At 45.6% G+C, this 20,499-nt stretch overlaps 1 protein-coding gene across 4 annotated transcripts in view; it reads right to left on the reverse strand.

Moving 5' to 3' along the window:
- Positions 1 to 11,676: 11,676 nt before the first annotated feature.
- The window catches only part of ESRP1 (epithelial splicing regulatory protein 1), a 365,555-nt gene continuing 356,732 nt past the window's right edge, over positions 11,677 to 20,499 (reverse strand). For 2 of the 4 annotated variants that reach the window (XM_085605244.1, XM_085605241.1), the window contains exons 15-16: positions 18,981 to 19,024; positions 16,107 to 16,241 (exon numbers count right to left, since the gene is read on the reverse strand). In XM_085605244.1, coding sequence (XP_085461370.1) covers positions 19,013 to 19,024 — 12 coding nt within the window. In that variant the 3' untranslated portion in view covers positions 16,107 to 16,241; positions 18,981 to 19,012. Of the gene's footprint in view, positions 16,242 to 18,980; positions 19,025 to 20,499 lie in introns of all 4 variants that reach the window. The other 2 variants (XM_085605242.1, XM_085605240.1) reach the window with 1 other exon arrangement.

Raw genomic sequence — 20,499 nt, forward strand, 5'->3', positions numbered from 1 at the left:
TTAAGTAGGCCCTGTGAAGAGTATAGAATTGAACCAATTGAAATCTAGCGTTGCGCGTGCCCTTCCAAGGTCGTTGCAGCAACTGCGACCACGTCGTCTCCGAGATAGGCCTGGCAAGGTCTCCCTCCCACCGCTCCCGCAGGGTCGTCAGGGGCGCGAGCCTCTCCGTGGACAGCCGCCCATAGAGGCAGGTGATGGCCTTCACGGTACCCGCCGCCATCACGACGTACTGGCATCCCAGGGACGTCGGGGGTTCCGACAGCCCCGTCCGCCAGTGTTTCCGAATCCCAGCCACCAGAGCCGAGTGGAGGAGATAATCCCCCCTGGGCAAATCAAAATCCCTCTGCAACTCGTGGAACGGCAACAAAGCTCCGTCACGATAGAGATCGCCAAGCATGTGAACCCCTCGGTCCTCCCAACCTGCCAACGCCGACCAGTCTCCGCCATGAGGGAGAGCCGTGCACATGCCCAACCGAATCTCCGGGGCATATGGGGTCGCAAAGCCCGCTCGTCTCTGGCTACGGAGCCAGCAGAGCCGAAGCGTGCGCTCCTCTAGCGTGAGTTGATCCAACCGGAGCCTTTGCTGCAATAGTATGAATGACAGTACATGCCGAGGGATAATCCTACCCTGCGGGCCCTCCGGGCCTCTGAACTCGCGTGCCACAGCCTGTGTGAGGCACTGCAATTGCGCCGCCAGGTAGTACCATTCGAAGTCCGGGACCGCCAGCCCCCCCTCCACCCTCGGTCTCATCAAGGTGTTCAACGCCACCCGACGTCTGCCCGCGCCCCAAAGAAACCCCGTTATCAGCGCCCGAAGCGTCTTAAAAAAGGAGGCCGGGATCCAGATCGGCAAGGTGCGGAAGAAATAGAGCAATCGCGGTAGCGCCACCATTTTCAGCAGCGCTATTCGGCCGGCCACCGACAACGGGAGGGTGCTCCAAAACGCCATACTCCCCTTGAGTCCCCTTAGCGCTCCACCCACATTGCCATCGAAGAGATCAGCAGGAGCGTGAAAGATGCGGACACCCAGGTAAGGCAGGCAAGCAGGTTCCCAGCGGAGGTCCGCAAGGGCCGCAGGGGCCCGGGTCCCAGGAGACAGAGGAAACAGGCAAGTCTTGGCCCAATTAACACGCAGCCCTGAAAAGGAGCCGAACTCCCGAAGCAGGAGTCTGGCGCCACGCAGAGAACCCCGCGCATCCGCCAAATACAGCAAGAGGTCATCCGCGTATAAGGAGATGTAGTGTGGCTCTCCACGCAACTGAACCCCCTCGTAAGACCGCCCCTGACGGGCATGCGCTGCCAAGGGCTCTATCGCCAGGGCAAACAAAAGAGGGGATAACGAACAGCCCTGCCGAGTGCCTCTCCACCCGACAGGCAGCCGAGATGGTACGCCCCGTGCGGACTCTAGCCACGGCAGATCGGTATAACAATCTGGTCCAGCGCACGAAGTGGTCCCCCAGGCCGAACCCCCTCAGCACCCGAAACAGATACGGCCACTCCACGCTATCGAATGCCTTTTCGATATCCACCGACAGTACCACGGCGTCCGAAGAGCCCTCCCCCTGGTCACCCATGATCCGCACTAGCCTGCGAATACCCGCCGTGGTGTTCCTCGCGGGGATAAAACCAGATTGGTCCGGGTGCACCAGCGCGCCCATGCTGACATCGCTGTTGTGCTCGGGAAAGAGCATCACACGGGACTCCATTGCCCAGGAGTCCGTGCGTGAGCACACCTGCGCGGAGGTCCGCCTTCCTGCCCATAACCCTTGACTATTGGTTCCCGCTCATACAAAAACATCCACCCTTTGCAGAGCGGGACGCGCCGCGGGACGCCCAGGACGAAGCCTGGACAAAGGGCGGACAGTCTGTGACAGTCCGGGACAGGAGGGGTAGGAAGGGGCCATCATTTTTGGCTTTACATTGTCTACTGTTAACCTGCTTAATTGGTTGTGTGACCCGCCGTAACGTAATTGCCTCGAGGGTGGGGTAGTGTGTCATATAGTGGTATAACTTGAAGTGACTATCTGTGCTGGGCAGCTATATATCGCACCGGTTTACAGGCTGTTGATTGTTGTGGTGTTGATCTGTTTTTGATTATTGGTACTGGCCCAGCCCGGCATATCAATGCCTAAAGCCAAACCAGCGGCTGTATTGTCCACTATGGATAACTATTTGGTAAAGATGGTGGATAAAATCAATCAGGAAAGGAGGAAGTCCTTAGGACGATCGGGGCCTCAAAGCCTGTGCCCTTCTTCTCCTATTGGACCAGAATCCCAGTCAATCCCCATCTCTGATCTTAGTGTTTCGACAAATCCAATGGTCAGTCCCATCTTGGTTGATTCTAATGATACCATGAGTGAGGCAATTGTCATTACTGTGCCCACCAATGAAGTAGAATCCGATGCAGAAATTTCTTCTGACCCAACAGTCCCAAATGAGCAGGCTCCGAGGCCACAAAGATTAATACGTTCATGCAGGAATAATAGTAAGATCAATCAGCCCAAACGAGGGGGGAATCTTCCCGCTAAAAGAATTGACCCCTTATTGCCTAAAACTCAGCATGACCAAATTAAGATACTGGATGGTCCCACGATCAGTTTGGACAATGAGCAATTAGATTTTTTGCTTAATGCTATTGAGACCAAGCTTGATCTACTTGTTAAACCTCTATTGACCAAACTCGCTACAATTTCTGACAAAGTAGCCAGATTGGGAGGTTTAGTGGATACATTCATAAATACCGCAAAGGGAGTAAATACCGTCGACAAAGATCTTGGACCCGCTGTGGTGCCTTTTAACCCCCACATTTCAGTTCCAACGACGGCCGTGTGCAGTAACTTTAGATCTGGGAATGATTGTGAAGTAATTCCTGCTGTGCCCAATCCTCTCCCGCAGTTGCCGGTCCAAGCTAAACCTTCCTTTAGCCTAGCACTAAGGAAGCAGATGGGTCCCAATGTAAATCTTAATAGTTCTAGTAGCCCCCAGCCGGATCTACCACGTCCTGTGCACCTTTTGTAGCAGTTTTAACCAATGTCCCTCCTTTAAGAATGTCTGGAAGCAATCACGGGTCTGATGAATCGCACTCCTCATTAAAGAATAAAACCGTGGATTGGCTTCATAGGCAGTGTGGTTTCCCCGTAACACTCTCAGGGGATATTCTAAGCACTAGAAGAACCAATTGGGTGGGGAAATCCCGCAAGACTTGTGGAGGGGATTGTATCGTTATTAATTTTCGAAACCCACAACTTACCTCCACGGTGTGGATTAAAGCCGCATCTCTTCCTATACGAGATGAAGGAATTTCTCTACGTCCCCTGGGGTTCTTCTATAGAGACTTTGATATTCAACCTGATGCTGAGCGTTCTTGAGGGAGGTCCAGAGATTTGAATTTGTGTACTGGTCCTACCATTCCCACGATCAATAGATTTCAGCCCCTGAGTGGCCTTGATTGTAATGATTGACTGGGGCTACCCTTGGTGGTTCCAGGGACTGTGATCATTCCCATGGGAGAGGGAAGGTGTAGTATGGCCAACGGGGCTTCTGAATCAGTGGAGACTATTGGCTTAAATGGCCCCAGTGTTAATCATATTGATGTCCCAGTGGATAGTGGAATTGTAAGACCGACCTCTGGCGATAGGGGCAGGGTTGTTCCAACTAAATCCATTATATTAGATAATAGGGGTCGGTGCTCTATCGCCTGTTGGAATGTTGCTGGTCTCTTACAAAAGGATACATGTCTAGGATGGTTTGATTTTATTAATAATTTTAAAATTATTTGTTTTCAGGAAACCTGGAGTCTGGCCCCCATTAACTATTTGGGTTTTGTTTCTTACCATTTGCCGGCTGTGGCTTCCACTTCGGGCAGAGCTAAGGGTGGGCTTCTGACTCTGGTTTCCGTGGATGTACCACTTATTGTTAAGAAATATGTAACCATTGGGGTCCACTCCCAGATTTTATGGCTTTTTCAGGAGCTGGGTAGAAATATCCTTTTAATCAATTTTTATAATAATGTATTTGATAATACCAGGCAGCAGGTAGTTTTCGCTTTAGAGTCCGCTTTGGCAGATATAGTCACGGATAATAATGTTGTGTTTGATTTCATTTGGCTAGGGGATTTTAACACTGTTGTGTGCCCATCCCCCGCCCATAGGGTTTGTGGTTTTGTTAATTGCTGGGGGGAAGGCGTCTCATTTTCCCCACAATTCCTATGGAGATTCATTAAACAAAATCTTGATGTCTTATGATTTGGAATTGTTGGAGAACTTGAGAGGTGCCTCTGGTGAAACCATCCCTACATTCACGGGCCGGAATGCAAACACGGTGATTGATTTTGTTTGCATTTCATCTAGCCTTAACCCGTGGTGTACAGCCCCTCTGGTAGTTGATAACCTAATTAGCGACCATAACTGCCTAACCATGGAGGCCGTACTATGGAAGGCGAAATTAGGCCCCAAACCAAACATAATAGCTAATATTGAACCCCACCGTCCCAACGGAACTAGAATTAGGTGGAAGGGGGATAAAGCTGATATCTTGTCCAACTCCATTATTAATAAATGTGTTAACGACATTTCCGTTATTTTAGAGAGTAAAGAAGTAACGGAGGCAATTATTCCCAAGTTTATTAATATCACTATTGATGCAAAATTTACCATGTTTCTCAAGGGAAAGTCGTGCAGGCAAAGGGGATGGTTCGACCATGCTAGCACTATTGCACTTATGGGTCTCAAAGAGGCACTTGCTGCAAAACCTAGGGATATAATTCTGGTTAGGGAGCTTAGAGCCACCTATCAGGCTGCAGTTAACAATAGGAAGGCCGAACTAAGACAAGACGCTTGGGATAAGTTAGACCAGGCGGCTGAAACTTCGGACTCCTCCCTTTTCTGGGCAACAGTTAATTGTCCCTTTCTTAAGAATGAGGAGACGCCTGAACTGACGGCAAACGTTAGTGCAGAATGTTGGGTCTCCCACTTCTCCATGATTTTTGACTTGGACAAATCTCTGGATGAAGGCCGAGGTGACTGGCCTGTCATTCCTTTAGATATATCCACTTCTGAGGTCCAGAATAGTATTTCTGCTAGTAAGGGAGGTAAGGCCCAGGGGCCAGACGGGGTGCCCATTGAGGTCTACAAAAAAGAAACAGAGATTTGGGGCCCGTTGTTAACAAACGTGTTTAACGCAGCGGTCTGTCTCGGTGCCCCACCCTCCTGGGAGGAATCTACTATAATACCTATCTATAAGAAGGGAGAGAGGAGGGATGTTAAGAACTACCGTCCAATCTCCCTTCTAGACTCCTCCGTGAAAATCATGAGCAGGGTGCTCCTGGTTAGACTTGAAGAATGGGCAGATTCTAATAACATATTGGCAAACTCCCAATACGGTTTCAGGAAGGGACGAGGGACAGTAGAACAGTGCCTCAACCTTGAACTTCTTATAGGGAAGTATACAAAGGCCAAGAAAGGTTCTCTTTTTCTCTGCTTTGCAGATTTGAGCAGTGCCTTCGATATGGTGAACCATAAGATTTTATGGGAGAAACTACTAGAAATGGGGGCTCCGGAGGGCATTGTTCATTTCTTGGCCCGGCTATACGCCAATCTCAGATCTAGTGTCCGTTACGGCCCGGGAGGGGAGTGCACCCCTAAGTTTCCTATTAGACACGGTATTAGGCAAGGGTGTGTGCTCGCCCCCCTACTTTTTACACTCTTTATTAATGAGGTTGACTCTGTTTTAAAGACCGTAGTGGCTGACACCCCTAAAACCCTTGACTCCCACGTCCCTGTTTTACTTTATGCGGACGATGCCTTTATTTTATCTAGGACCCCTATCGGCCTTCAACGCCTAATGGACAGGTTCTCCCTGTTCATTAAGGATAGGAAGTTGAAGATTAACAAATCAAAAACTTTTGTCATGGAGTGTGGTAAGAGTTGTAAAAAACCGCATTCATTTTTTATTGAAGGGCATAAGGTCCAAACGGTGGACTCTTAACTACCTAGGTATTACTTTCTCCAAATCAGGTAGCTGGTCCAGTGAGATCAACTAGGTTAGGGCTAGAATGGCGAAAAGTGCCCACGGGGTGTTTCAGTTTGCTTCTAAATTAGGGGATAAACGGCTCAAAGACATGTTGAAAATTTATCAAATGAGGTGTCTTTCTATTACTCTCTATGTTGCTGGTATTTGGGGGCATGCTCCGAGCGGAAGTTTACAAGTGGAGGAAAATCTCTTCCTTAAAAGACTTTTAAGTCTACCTACTTCGGCTTCTACCGATCTGGTGCACAGGGAGTTTGGAATTCAACATCTTTCAGACTCCGTTGCCCTTAGACCACTTATGTTGTGGCGCGCAATTTGGGTAAAGGAAGAGACCTCCCTAAATAGAGCTATTATTAAAGACTGTCTCTCTATTGACAACCATTTAAAGATTCCATGGGTTAAATTCGTTTCGGGTAGTTTTTCTGAGATCTATGATCTTAATGTAATTGAGGATCACTATGCTGCCTCTTGTCTGACCAAAAATGAGTTGAAATCTGTTTTTATGAACCATAGGAATGAGAAGCGTGGGAGGGCCAGTGGTAACTTAACAACCTGTCGCTTCTATGAAAGCTTTAGTGAAACGACAGGGTTCCAACCGTATTTGAGTTTTGTTTCCAGACCCTCCCATAGGTTCGTACTGACAAGACTGCGTTTTGGGATCGTCCACCATTTGGTGGCATTCCCAAGCATTAGAAAACACCCGATTGGTCCCTGCCCATGTGATAATACTACCGTACAAAGTACCATGCACTTTTTATTGTTTTGTCCATTTTATGGGAATTTTCGTTTAGCTTTTTTAAAACCTGTTTTTAAGAAGTATGGAGTTAGGACTGTAAAAGATACCATGAAATTGTTATTTAACCCGTCACCTGATGTCTGCTTTTTTACTGCCACTTTTCTTCTTCGGGCCATCAAAGCAAGGCCTAGTATGTCATTTTAAAATTGTTTTAACGTATCTTTTAAATGTCCGATTGATTTTGTCAAAACGATGTTGTTTTATATTGTAATGTTTGTGCTTTTATGGACTTTGTGTTTAAGCTCCGAATAAAGCCTTATGAACTGAACTGAACTGAGTGAAAGTCAATGGCTGCTCCAATTATAGTCTTTCTTCTAACTTTTAACCAAACCCCTCGAGTCTAAGACTCTCACCCACCCAATACACTTCCTGTTATATTTCCTGTCCAGCTCCAAGCAAAAACAACTCCTGTTTTGCTTCCTGTTTATCTCAAGCACGATCCCACATGTCTCTCCTGAACTGGAATAAACTAGTAAGTGGGGGTTCTTGGCTTTAGCCAATGCAGTTTAAAAGCAGTATAGTTTGTGGGGCTCCCAGATGTCTTGCATGAGCCGAGAGGGCATTGGTAGGCATGATGAATGCAAGCAGGCGGTGGCTCTGCATTGCAAAGGTAAGCGTCGATGCAAACCTCACAGGAACTGTGGTTTGATTTCTGAGATGCTCCTGCTTCTGTGAAGACAGTCAGTTGAGTGCTAATGTAGAAAGTGTGAGAGCCTCCGTGTAAAATGAAGAGATTCCTGAAAGTTAATCCGGCTATTGTTGTTGGGATCACTTGCGCCAATTTAAGCTCTGTTTATCTCTATGGCAATGGGAGAATTAGGAAGTGGTGGTTCTATAAAAGTGTTTTTTTTCACGTTTTCTTTTGTTTCTTAAAAGTGGTTTGGGCAAAAGGGAGACTGTTAAAAGTGCTGAGAAGCACAAGAATGTTGAGGGGCCTCCTTATCAACCAGAGGAACAGAAAACTGTTTTGGCTCCTACAGAGCTGTAGGCAATATTTAATGAGGCTGTAAATGAGGCCTTATCAAAGCAAGCTGTTAATGAGACTAAAACTGACCAAGACATGGAGGGTGATAAGCTTAAAGGTAGATATGTGCGAGGTTCAGAATTTAAAGCATTATTGGCACAGGTCAGAAAACATTAAAATTTGCAGCTCCTAATCTGACTGATTCTCAAGAGAGCTTTTTGCCAGATGTAGATGCCGAGAACAAGACTCTCCTCCAGTGCATGTGACTTCACAGAGTATACTGGATAAAGAATGGAGGGATACTGCAAATCACATTTCCCAGGTTTTACTGAAAAAAGATAAACTTGCCTAATTGAAGGAGGGTCTTCCAACATTAACAAAGATTGATTCTTTACAGGGCGATTGTTCCTCATGTTCATCTTTACCATCTGATGATGAAGCTCCATCAGGTGTGACAGACAAAGAAAATTGTTATGGCTTAAAAAAAGGCTTATTCTGCAGGAAAGTTTGGCATGATGGCAGGTGCTTATACCACATTTGCATTTTAATCACTGTTAAAAGGTTTTTAGGATTTGATTGAGATCACGGATGTGGCCTTTGAAGAGCTGTCGGTTGTGGCAGCTGCTTCCTGGAGCAGTTTTGCTGGACGTATTCATGTTCTTTCAGATCAGCAAACAGCAATGATGTATTTGCCATTTGTTTGGGCTCCCTTTTTTTAGGTCTGCAGTTGAACAACTTGATGAAGAAGCCTGTAAATGTCAAAAACCATTAAAGCATTTAAACAAGTTCGCCTCAAATCTCTTCCTTATTTTGGACCAAGATTTTTTAAAAGAGGAAATATACAGTTTTAGCCATATCAGTTATGAAGGCCCTTTAGAGGGAGGGCCCATAGTCGGTCAAAGTAGGAGACTTCTTTACTCATACATCCCAGCCTCCAGCATCTGGTAGTTCTGCCACCCAATCAAGTAACCCAAAGGAATGACTATATGGTAGAGAACCCGGAGTCCTCAGTGGAAGGTACAATATCTTAATTTATAAGAACTTGGAAACACAGCGTGGGACCAATCTATTATAAAGATCCTGCTATCAGGCTATGTTCTGGGATCCAAAAACAATTCCCCAGAGAACATAAGGTGAACCGCCTAGGTGCTTGGATCCCATAAGAGAAATGCAGTGACGAAGGAGATACAATAATTATTGAACAGGGAGCAATAAGGATGGCTGCGTAAGCCAAAGCGACCATGGCGTCTACTCCAGTCTTGTCTTAGGTGACAAATCGGACGGGGACTTCAAACCAGTGTTGAATCTCAGACATGTGAAGAAATTCCTAAGTCACCTGCCATTCCGAATGACAACATTACAGTCAATATTCCTTTGGTCAAGCAAGGAGAATTCTTGTTAATGTTGGATTTGACAGATGAATAATTTCATGTTCCGATAGCTCAGCACAACCAAAGGTTTCTGAGGTTCATGGTGTGAGATCAGAACCATCAATTCCAAATACTTCCTTTTGTTTAACATCAGCACCTAGAGTCTTTACTCAAGGTCAGGCCCTAGTGGTTGCAGTATTGCATGCTAAGGGAATAAGTGTATATCTTTGTTTGCATGACTGCTTATTATTGCCTTTTTTTAAAGGCTCAGGAAGTGGCAGTAGTGATGGGCAAGACATTACCAGACTATGGGTTCCTTATCAACAAAGAGAAGTCCCAGCTTATTCTCTCATCAGACTGGACTTCTATAGGAGCCCCTTTTGAAACCTTATCAAACACTTCTTCCTCAGGACATAGTGGGGGGTTAAAAATCATATTCTGATAACGAGGTTATTAAACGAGAATTCAGCTCCAGTAAGAAAGACTATGACTAAAACTGCAACGGCTGTTGACATCAATTCTTTTTGTAGTTCCATGTGCTCGGTTCCACCTAAATGAGTTAAATGCTTACATTCTTGATCATTGTGATGCAGCATCAATGGATTACAATGAGAGGTTGAGATTAAACATTTCAATAACACAAGCTTTTGTATGGTTGTTGTTTAAAAACAACGTGTTAAGTAGAGTTTCATTGAACAAATAGGTTTGGATAGTTCTGATGACATGCCTGCTTCAGAGGTTGGGGGACTACACTGGAGAAAGACTTTGTTTACGGTCTTTGGTGTTGTGAGGAGTCTCAACATACCTCAAATTTGGAACAGCTGGTAGTTATTCTGTATGCACTGAGGTCATTTACTCAGAAGCTGCAGGGAAGTCAATAATAGGAAGGACAGATAACCAGTGACCAGGTCATACATAACCTGCCAAGATCTTTATCCCCGATTCATCTTGCACAGGCGATATTACCTTGGGTGGAAGTTCATCTTCTTTCTCTGGGATCCGTGTATCTGCTAGGGAGAAATATACTAATTCTCTCCTTCGCCATTTTCAATCCTCAATCCATTTGCAAAATATTTTACATGTTTTGTAGGAAAAGGAGGACTCCTATGAAAGATCTGTTTGCCTCTCCAGACACCGCTCTTCTACCCCTCTTGTGTTCAGCAGTTCCATCATTGAAGGCTGAGCCCTGGATGCTCTTTCAACAGAGTGACCACAAGACCCTTTGTAAGCATTTCCTCTGATTCCGATCATGATGTAATTGTAGTTGCCCCAGTCTGGCGTAGGAGAGTGTGTTATCCCCTTCTGCTGTCTGTGATGACAGAACCTGGTTGGAAATTTCCCATAGTTCCATCCCTTTTTTATTTCCCTTGGCTAACAGTGGGTACAGTTCCAGAGATGATGGCTGGAGGTTTGAAGATTGAGCGGGTTAATCTATGATGTTTAGGCTTTTCAGTGGAAGTGGTGGTAGAGGGTAAACTAGAGTAGTTGAAATGTCACGATAGACACTGGAACATTTTTGATTCATGGCACTCAGAGAAAGCCATGAGACTGGATACATGTGACCCCTTTAAAAATCTGGGAGTTTCTGAGGGATGAATTTCTTAAACATCTATCAGTATCCATGTAAAGAGCAGAGTGGCCTGCTATAAAGGGTTCTAGAAGGGATTCAGATCTAGAACAAAATATTCCTTCTTCACTCCAAGATTCTCCACAGGATCCACCACACACCACCCGTTTGGCCCAGTGGTGGATCACAGCAGTGTTAGATATAGACATCCTGAAGGCAGTTTTCTGCACTTGAGCTGAACAATGTGATCATATTGGCGAGGGATAGTCTCCAAACTCTTGGATACAGCTGCTTTTCAACCAGCTCCATCATCCCTGCTTGGGTGTGCCTAGGACTAGGATCTTCCTGACCCCATTCATCGCTATGCAGCCCTGGCTTTGCTATTGGCCAAAAGACTGCAGCTACGCATGGGGCAGGAGTTGTGTCCCTACACTATGGGACTGGATTAAACAGGGTGGTCTGCTGTCATGATGCAGCTGACACTCAATCCTTGCTGCTGTCTCACACGGAGAGGCCCAGGGACAAATAGAGTCCACTTCAGAGGGGTGGGAAGTGTTAGCGCCTGGTGGTTGGAGAGTGACGCATGAGCCTTGGCGTTCGTGCCCCTGATGTAGAGAGCTCTGACGGACTCTCTGGAGTGGTTACTCTACTTCAATGCCAAGCACTGCAGAAAAGGGTTCGAGAAAGGAGGTTTTGGTCCCTTTTCTATTAAACAGGGCACAGTAGGACGTGCAGAATGTTTATTGTACTTCACCGTCCATTATACTGATCTGCTCTGCAGGGTTCACTGAAACACATGTGCATTGTTACTACCACTGTGAGCTTGAGCCTCCTACACACTTATCACCTATAGTTGGGGTGTGGGATTGCTAAATGCCCTTGGGTAATTCATTGTCGATTTGTCTCCTGTATGTTGAAAAAATAAATAATTAAGAAACACTGACAACTGATGTTTTGATAAGTTCATATCTGCATATAATATTGACTTAAACATAGCAAATCACACATGCAGACTTAAAGTAGTGCGAATGGAAAAAAGAATACAAAAAAATATAAATGCAAAGTAGAAAACTTGGATCTTGAAATACACTTTTTTAAATGTTAATGACAGTCAACATCATACTGACATCGCTAAGTGTAGAAAATATCGTTAAGAACATGCAATATACAAAGCAGTACAACTATCATTTTTTTATTTACAAATAATACACAATATTTACGGATCCGGCCTTTGTCGGCAGTCACTTACACGAATGACTGGAAGAGCAGTAAAACATAAGGCAAACAGCTGGCTTGAGCATAAACCTGCAGCATTGACACTATAGTGGGGTAACGCACTGAAGCGCTTCTAATAAACGCCATTGGCACCTTAGATGGGCGATGATTATACGCCAGTTCTCCCAGAGTCCTGAAAACAACGGGCCTAGGAGGGTAAATGCAAACCTCGGTCGGTAAGGCAAAAGACAGGAAACAGAAGCTCGAGGCTATGGGCAGTGCCAGGGAGTCGACAAGTGTGGTGTCCTGAAGCTCGAGGCTGGGCAGTGCCAAGGAGTGGACCGGTGTGGTGTCCTGAAGCTCGAGACTGGGCAGTGCCAGGGAGTGGACCGGTGTGGTATACTGAAGCTCGAGGCTGGGGAGAGTGCCAGGGAGTGGACAGGTGTGGTGTCCTGAAGCTCGAGGCAATGGGCAGTGCCAGGGAGTGGACAAGTGTGGTGTCCTGAAGCTCGAGGCTGGGCAGTGCCAAGGAGTGGACCGGTGTGGTGTCCTGAAGCTAGTGACTGGGCAGTGCTAGGGAGTGGACAGGTGTGGTGTCCTGAAGCTAGAGGCTGGGGAGTGGACTGGTGTGGTGTCCTGAAGCTCGAGGCTATGGGCAGTGCCAGGGAGTGGACAGGTGTGGTGTCCTGAAGCTCGAGGCTATGGGCAGTGCCAGGAAGTGGACAGGTGTGGTGTCCTGAAGCTCGAGGCTGGGGAGAGTGCCAGGGAGTGGACCGGTGTGGAATACTGAAGCTCGAGGCTGGGGAGAGTGCCAGGGAGTGGACAGGTGTGGTGTCCTGAAGCTCGAGGCAATGGGCAGTGCCAGGGAGTGGACAAGTGTGGTGTCCTAAAGCTCGAGGCTGGGCAGTGCCAAGGAGTCTACCGGTGTGGTGTCCTGAAGCTCGAGACTGGGCAGTGCCAGGGAGTGGACAGGTGTGGTGTCCTGAAGCTCGAGGCTGGGGAGTGGACTGGTGTGGTGTCCTGAAGCTCGAGGCTATGGGCAGTGCCAGGGAGTGGACAGGTGTGGTGTCCTGAAGCTCGAGGCTGGGCAGTGCCAGGGAGTGGACAGGTGTGGTGTCCTGAAGCTCAAGGCTGGGCAGTGCCAAGGAGTGGACAGTTGTGGTGTCCTGAAGCTCGAGGCTATGGGCAGTGCCAAGGAGTGGACAGTTGTGGTGTCCTGAAGCTCGAGGCTATGGGCAGTGCCAGGGAGTGGACAGGTGAGGTGTCCTGAAGGTCGAGACTATGAACAGTAAATGATTTAAAATGACGATGCGGCTAGTACCAGTGGCACCATCTGGCCGTAAACACCCTGAAGGCGGAAAATGAGAGAAAGGAATATTTTCATTGCTGTTGTCTACACACCAAGGCAGGGGTCAAGTCATGCATGGAGTGGTGAGAACTATGTAACTAAGGTGGGGCATCAGGGAGACCATTAATACCAAACACTGTGCAGCTGAACTTCCCAAAGTGTTGCTGAAACCCTGCTTTGTAAGGCAAACATGGCCTTCAGGTGCACTTAGAGGCTTCCCCACCTCTAGGACGTAGCAACAGCATCTCATAAGAATTACAGCATAGAATCTCGCACCTGGAGAGGCAAGGAAAAGTGCTGGTCTCATGCAAGACTGGTCAGGATCTCCAAAGGGAAGCCGATGCTGGGAGTTCAACAAAAGCTATGGACCAGATATGCCCTGGCTGCATGATGCATGGCTAGTCAGCACCCATGGACCATGCCTGAACTCAGACACTCTTGCCCACATAGTGAACCTTTAACAGGACTCTGGCCATATCCAAGCTATATAGCTAAGGCCGAGTCATGAGGAGGGCATAAACCGTAGGGAGCGCCAGACTTTGGTCTTACTTTCTGGTCTCCTGATTGTAGGATAGCTCAGATATTTGAGGATCTGCTGTCGAGTTTCATGCAAGACCTTGAGCTCCCAGCTCTGAGTTAGGACAAGACGAACTTCTTCATTCTCAGGAATCAAAAATGTATTTAGTTGAACCAGAAGTTTATCTCCTGTCCTTGCCCTTTCTTCTCTGTACACCTCTCTCCTCTTCGGAGTAGCATTTTCAAGTGGCCCAACAGTTTTATGCACTACATTAGTGACCTACATGAAATAACATAACTTTACTTGTTCAGTTATTTGTTGTCTTAAATGTATTATTTCCATGCCTTCCTTACCAACCAATATCCGATGATCCATGCACCAAGCTAATATAATCCTCCCGTGAGCAGCGAGCAAGGTACCACTTTGTGAAAGTGGGAGTAATATAAGCCAATGCAAGCCATGCTAGACAAGGTGGCTACTGGGTGCATGCCTTCAGCACCTCAGGAGGGACTCTTGATGCCAGTCGTGTCGAGCTGTTGGGGCATGTGGTCAAGGGTCCCTCGTAGCTATACCTTCTCCAACTCCGCCTTCAACTGGAGGGCCACAGACCAATGTCTATTAGAGAGAGGCTTGAAAAAGAGGTCAAGCTGTAGACCCTGTGGAGACGGAGAAGGCAGACCCCTGCCTTCCAGGGATGTCCGAAGCCTGGCCTGGTTTCACTCAAACAGTAACTTCATGTCCTGATTCCTCTATTCACCTCAACTTCCACCTTCTCATTGGTGCCACTGACGCTACTCTCCGACTGCTTTCTACTTCTTTCATCCCTAACAGCTTCAGACACCCTATTCCAGTTACCCACAATTCACTGCTGCTCTCCCCACGAGCGTATCAGCATTTTACAGACGAGAACTCCGTGAATAATGATCCTACCTCATCCCCGCCCATAGTTTTCTCATCTCCTGGTCAGTATTTTGCATATAATGTATAATGACTATATGATGCCCACAGTCCAGTCTCAATGTTTAATGAGCTGTAAGAAATCCGCCACAAACTTCCAACTTTTTCCCGGAAACCGGGAAATTGCTGAGATTGCAGTAGATTAAAGAAATTAAAGAGTCACAGGTGAAGAACAGCATCTAGAAACACTTTCTATCTGAATGGTCACATAAAAAACAAGTTCCCTGTTCACCCTGGGTCTTCTCTGGTAAAGGTACATTAAACAAGCACAGGAAACCCTTGTGACGCCATGGGCTACCCCTGAGATCATGGAGCAAGCCCAGGTATGATGGGCATAGCAATTATTTTAGGGATTCCATCGGTGTACACAAGGCTACTTTACTCCAGCGTGCATGGACTGACGTAAGCAGAGCATCCTTTGAGACTTCAGGTTACCCACGGCAAGTTTAGGGTCTATAGGAATGCGAAACAAAGTAACTACTCTTTCTCACTCTCCACTCACTGATCATGATGGGGAGTGACTGTGTGCTGGGTCTGAGCGCACATCAAGCAAGAGCAACACTGCCGGTCCCTTCCTTCAGGCCAAGCAGCGTTTAACCGGGATTTTAAACAAATACGTTCCAGAACATTTTGAAAGAAATGTGATATTTTGAAAATCAGCGGTTTACTGTATATAATTATTTGGGTAGTGCTCGAGAGGACTATGCAGAGGCATAACGCGGGGCCTCCGTGGCGCAAGGAGGCCCCAACCCGTCAGAGCCCCCCCTTCAACCTCATGCCAGTTAAGGTGTGTGAGGCCCCTCATCACATTCTAGGAGGGGGGGGGAGAGGGGGTGGTTTAAGACTACACATACGCCAGATTGCAGTCTTCCAGAATCCCAGGCACTTCAATAAATTATGTGAAGAAGAGCTTTACTGTATGTGCGGAGAACGGCCTCTTCTGCATAAGCAACAAAGATCTTCTATGAATTGAACAATAAGGCAAGACAGCCATGGGTGACGTCTGTCACAACAAACACTTATAAGACGACATGAGAAACAGGATAAATTATTTGTGTACGGTTACAGCTGGCATAGTTAATTATCGCACCCTCTGCAGATATATATAGAAAAGTACACATTCAAACAGCCTATAAACATAAAGCTAGCGACAAAACAAATATTTCGCTTTGGCATTGTTTTCAAAAAGTAACATTCAATCTTGGCATTTAAACATACCAGACAATAATAAAAACGACATTTGTGCTTTCTTAAAACGTGTGCCTCTTAAATTTGTGAAAATATGAAAAATGTCCATCCAATGGGGCCAGCTCATTAGCAAGGATGGTTAAGCGCCCAGTAGGTCCAGTGCTACTGGCTTCTCTCTCCAGGATACTGACAAGTCTTTTCTTGCTTGGCTGATGGTAGTGCTGGACATGCGATGCCCATATCCGTAGAGGTAGTGCAGGGTTAGTCATTAGTGTCAAGGATCCGGAAGTACCTGGTAAAGGATACAAAGACATTCAGTGTACCATACGATTCCTCGAGCTCTTGTTTTTAATGTTGTCAATATCAAATAATTATGTTTTTTGCTTCTATTCCTATTTATTGTTTATGCTAAGTGAGGGAATTGTAGAAAGTCATGGCAGAAATGAGAATAATCAGGGCCAACTACTATGTCACATTTTCACTGTAAATCTTTTCTCCAAGGCTATAGTCACTCGTGTATTGATAGAAAGAACAGTCAAACAACAGAAGAAGCAGCCGCCACAAGAAGCAGTCGCTACAAGAAGCAGTCGCTACAAGAAGCAGTCGCTACAAGAAGCAGTCGCTACAAGAAGCAGCAGCCGCTAGAAGCAGCAGTCGTGAGAAGCAGCAGCCGCTAGATCGCGAGCTACCTACCAGAAGCTCCCAGACACCAGCAGCAGCTCCCTTTCATAACAAGGGGTGGGGTGGGGGGAAGGGCAGGAGATGGGAGGGTAGTGGGAAAGTAATAAATAACAACAAAAAAATACTTACCTGATGCTGCGCTGCCGGCCAATGTATAGGGACTCTTCTGTTGGGGTCCCTACACACAGTACAGGCTCCTAGATGCCAATCAAGATGCTGCTCACATGAGAGCAGCCCCGTGATTAGCCTGAGCGGGCTTGTTTAACGCTCGCTCAGGTCCTTGGAGCCTGTGCCTCTACTCCACAACACAGCTTGGGTGGAGAGAGATCAAAGTGTGCATGATGGTTTGGACGGCCTTAGGCATCTGGCCAAACAATCATGCGTACTTTACAGTGTGCACTACTCCACACCCTGCACTCGTCATGGCCCTGCACTGCCCAGACTTGGCTGCCTGCAGCAGAAAGAAAAATACAATGATAATAAAATTGTTTTATCATCATTTTTTTCCGTTTCTGTCTCCTGCCTGGCACTCAACAGTGGGGCTATGCTCCTCCGCTATAGCTGAGGAGCGGCCGCTGCCAGACACCTTCAAAGTAGCTCCAGCCTTGAGTTCATTTTTGATTCTCGCCTAGGTAGCGCTTGCGCGGTCTCTTCGAGACATGCTGTATTCAGGTATGGACTTGAAGCTTAAATGATTTTCTCCTATTGAAGGCACAACATGCTTTCCTGCAACGGCGCTTTCTTTTCCACTCTCTGCTGGCTGTCTGTTACTCTTCGCTCCGCTTTAGGTTTCAGCATGGTGCCCGTTTTTATATTAGCAACACGTGTGCCGTGCTTTCTGTTACAGCACGGTGCCCGCTTTCCACTCTCTGCTGACTGTCTGCTCCTCATGCTGTCCCAACCCCAGGGCATCACGCTTTAGGTTTCAGACCAACACCCCCTTTCATATTAACAACACTGGCACCACGCTCAATATTTAAGCAGGCGCCTGCTTTTACAAAAAATGTTTTAAATTAATATTAATTTGCATTGTGTTTTTTACAATACCACGCAACGCCACACAATCCTGAACAATGGCAGCTTTGTGGCTCACCCAACTCTATTTCAGCATCTTTATAAGTTTTTTAAGCACCGCGGCACAACTCTCCTAATCAGCAACAATGGCGGCTGCACCTTACTGTTTTTGTAGGCCGGCTCTCACAACTTCCTTCATTCCCTCCACCTCCACAAACAAAAAAACCTAAATAAAAACTATTCACATTTACAACGTCAATAGGTCTAACTTTCAGAAATACAAGACCTATTGCATTGCAAATGCTTTTTAAATAAGCACAGGGTCACATTTTCCTTTTAACCTTAAGGGAAGGCTGTGTTTACATTATTACCATCAGGTTACGCATAGCCAGATATATGGGCCAGGCTGGGTCGCAGAGGTGAAGAACTGAAGCCCTGATGTATGGAACTCTAAACGTCTTTGTCGACTCAATATTGGAGCGTGAGAACAAATTAGGTTTCCAAATGCTTTTGAAAGGGAGAAATTAAAATTAAAAGTTACATTACATTTTTCTCCCATTTCAAAGTGTCGCATTTACAAGCAGCAGGCCTTGTGCCGCCAGATGCCGGTAGACACTGTCATATGTATAACTGAAAAATAGCCATTTGTTTCAAATAGGAGAAATGTAAAGTGAAGAAAACATTTTCCATGAAACATTAAGTGTTTATGTCTTTCTCCACTGTCAATTAATCCAAATACATCTTAATGTTTTATGAAGCATGTTTATTTACTTTAAATTCCTCACATTTAAACAAATGTATTTTTCTGTTTTAAATATGGCACCATGTCACAAGCCACTGAGAACAAGATGCTTTGTGTTTGTGAATGTGACACTGATAGAATCCATATAAACACAATTAACTCTTCAGCTTTATATTTTCAATACAATGCTATATTTACAAGTGAAAAATACAGCCATTATTTTAGATTAAATTTCTCCAAAGTGCAGAAAAATGTTCCATATGCTAAACATTTTTCTGCAATTTAAATTTCTCCCATTTGTGTTATATATGTAACGGGATGCTATTACAAGTTTGATAACTTCTGTGCACTGGGTTGTTATCACACCCTTACATTTAAGACGAAAGTTTCATTCTAAATCAATACTCAACACTGTAACCCTTTGTACATAATGATATTGTTATTTGTCTTATCTTAGACAATGTCATAAGCATAACAAAAACATTAACATAATTTAACATTTAATACATAGTCCAATTTACAATTGTTATTTTAACAATTCTACTGTTGGTTTGGTAGCACATATTAATTATAACGCAACAATCATTTAAATACCAAATGCATTTCGGGACGTTGTAGTCCCTTCCTCAGGGGCCAATCTATAAGGGAAAAAAATACTGTAATGAGCTTGTCAGCAAATATTCAGTGATTCCACTTTAGCAACACTACCCAGTTACCTGTGTTCTAAATTTTTATACCAACTCATGAAACACCTAGGTGTCCAGTAGTACAAACACCATTTCTTTTTGATTTCAAAAATATTTTATTGGTTGTTTTCAAATAAGCAGCACATACAATACAGTAAATGAAATACATATGGAAACAAGGAAATAAGCATATGAAACTGAAAATAACCATTTGAAAATAAACAAAAAGGACAATAAAAGCAGATGCATTGATTGTTATGGTTGGGGTGGCAGAATGACACTCTTACTCATATAGGTGATGCTTGGCCTAGAGATACTAGAGCCACCATGGTAGTAGCAATGACTAGAAATGTATCGAGTATATTCAGCGAGGGGGAGTACAAAGAATTCCATAGCTCAGAAAACAGACAAACTAGGTACCGGTATGCAACTATCAAGCTATAGTGTGATAACATTAGCGTATTACAGCAATTTGTGTGAGAGCATTTCATGGGGGTGGTTGGTTTGTCAGGCCTCTGTTGTGGATCATGGGTGTTTGTGTGAGTCAAAGTAGAGATCAAGGCTGTCCCACAGGTGCCTAATGGGGGGTTTCCATGATGAGTTCTGGGAGCTACGTTGTCAGCCCCCCTAAGGTGAGTGACCCAGTTCAGCCAACATTTAAACGATGCTTATCGTGTGTCTTTCCAATTGTTGAGTATGACTTTAACCACTGCCGTTAGGAGAAGGTCCAGAAGCTCCCCATCCTTTTCATTCAGTGATTCCGCCCTGAGATAGCTGAATGCAAACGTTGATAGTTCCCTGTTAAGGGGGTATGAGAATAGTTTAGCTATGAAGTCGAAAACCTTATCCCAAAAGGGTACCACACAATCACATAAGTCGTAAGTATTCCAGATCTCCTATTTTGTCTTTACAATTCCAGCAAACAGGGTCTTCTCGAATTTTGTTTGAATGTAGACGGGCTGGTGTCCAGTAGGCCTTGTATAAAAGCCAGAATTTCGCCTGTGAGAGTGCTGGGGTAATCTTATTCCTCGCAACTGAGCTCCAGGTTTTGGACCAGTCGACCTCCGAGATCGGGGAGGAGTGAGATTCCCAGAAGGATGTGAGGTTCTAATTGAGGGCAGAGGTCTCCTGGATATACAAGTTGCTACAGAACTTGTATATCCAGGAGACCTGGTGCCCTAATCTATTTAGTTTTGATATATACTGTGGCAGGGAAGGAGGTAGGGGCGATAGTTTCGCTTTTGTCAATGCAGCTTTAATTTTAAAAAAGTTGTAAAATTAGAGGGGACCTAGTTCGTACCTAGTCTGCATTTCTTTAAAAGATAATGGATAGGCGCCGTTTGAAAGTTGATGGGGAAAATAAATACCCTTATCAATCAATGTTTCATTATAAAGAGTATTCCCATTATATAGGATTTTGCGGTTAT

Source organism: Triturus cristatus, chromosome 5_1, assembly GCF_964204655.1.
Source record: "Triturus cristatus chromosome 5_1, aTriCri1.1, whole genome shotgun sequence".
Lineage (NCBI taxonomy): Eukaryota > Metazoa > Chordata > Amphibia > Caudata > Salamandridae > Triturus > Triturus cristatus.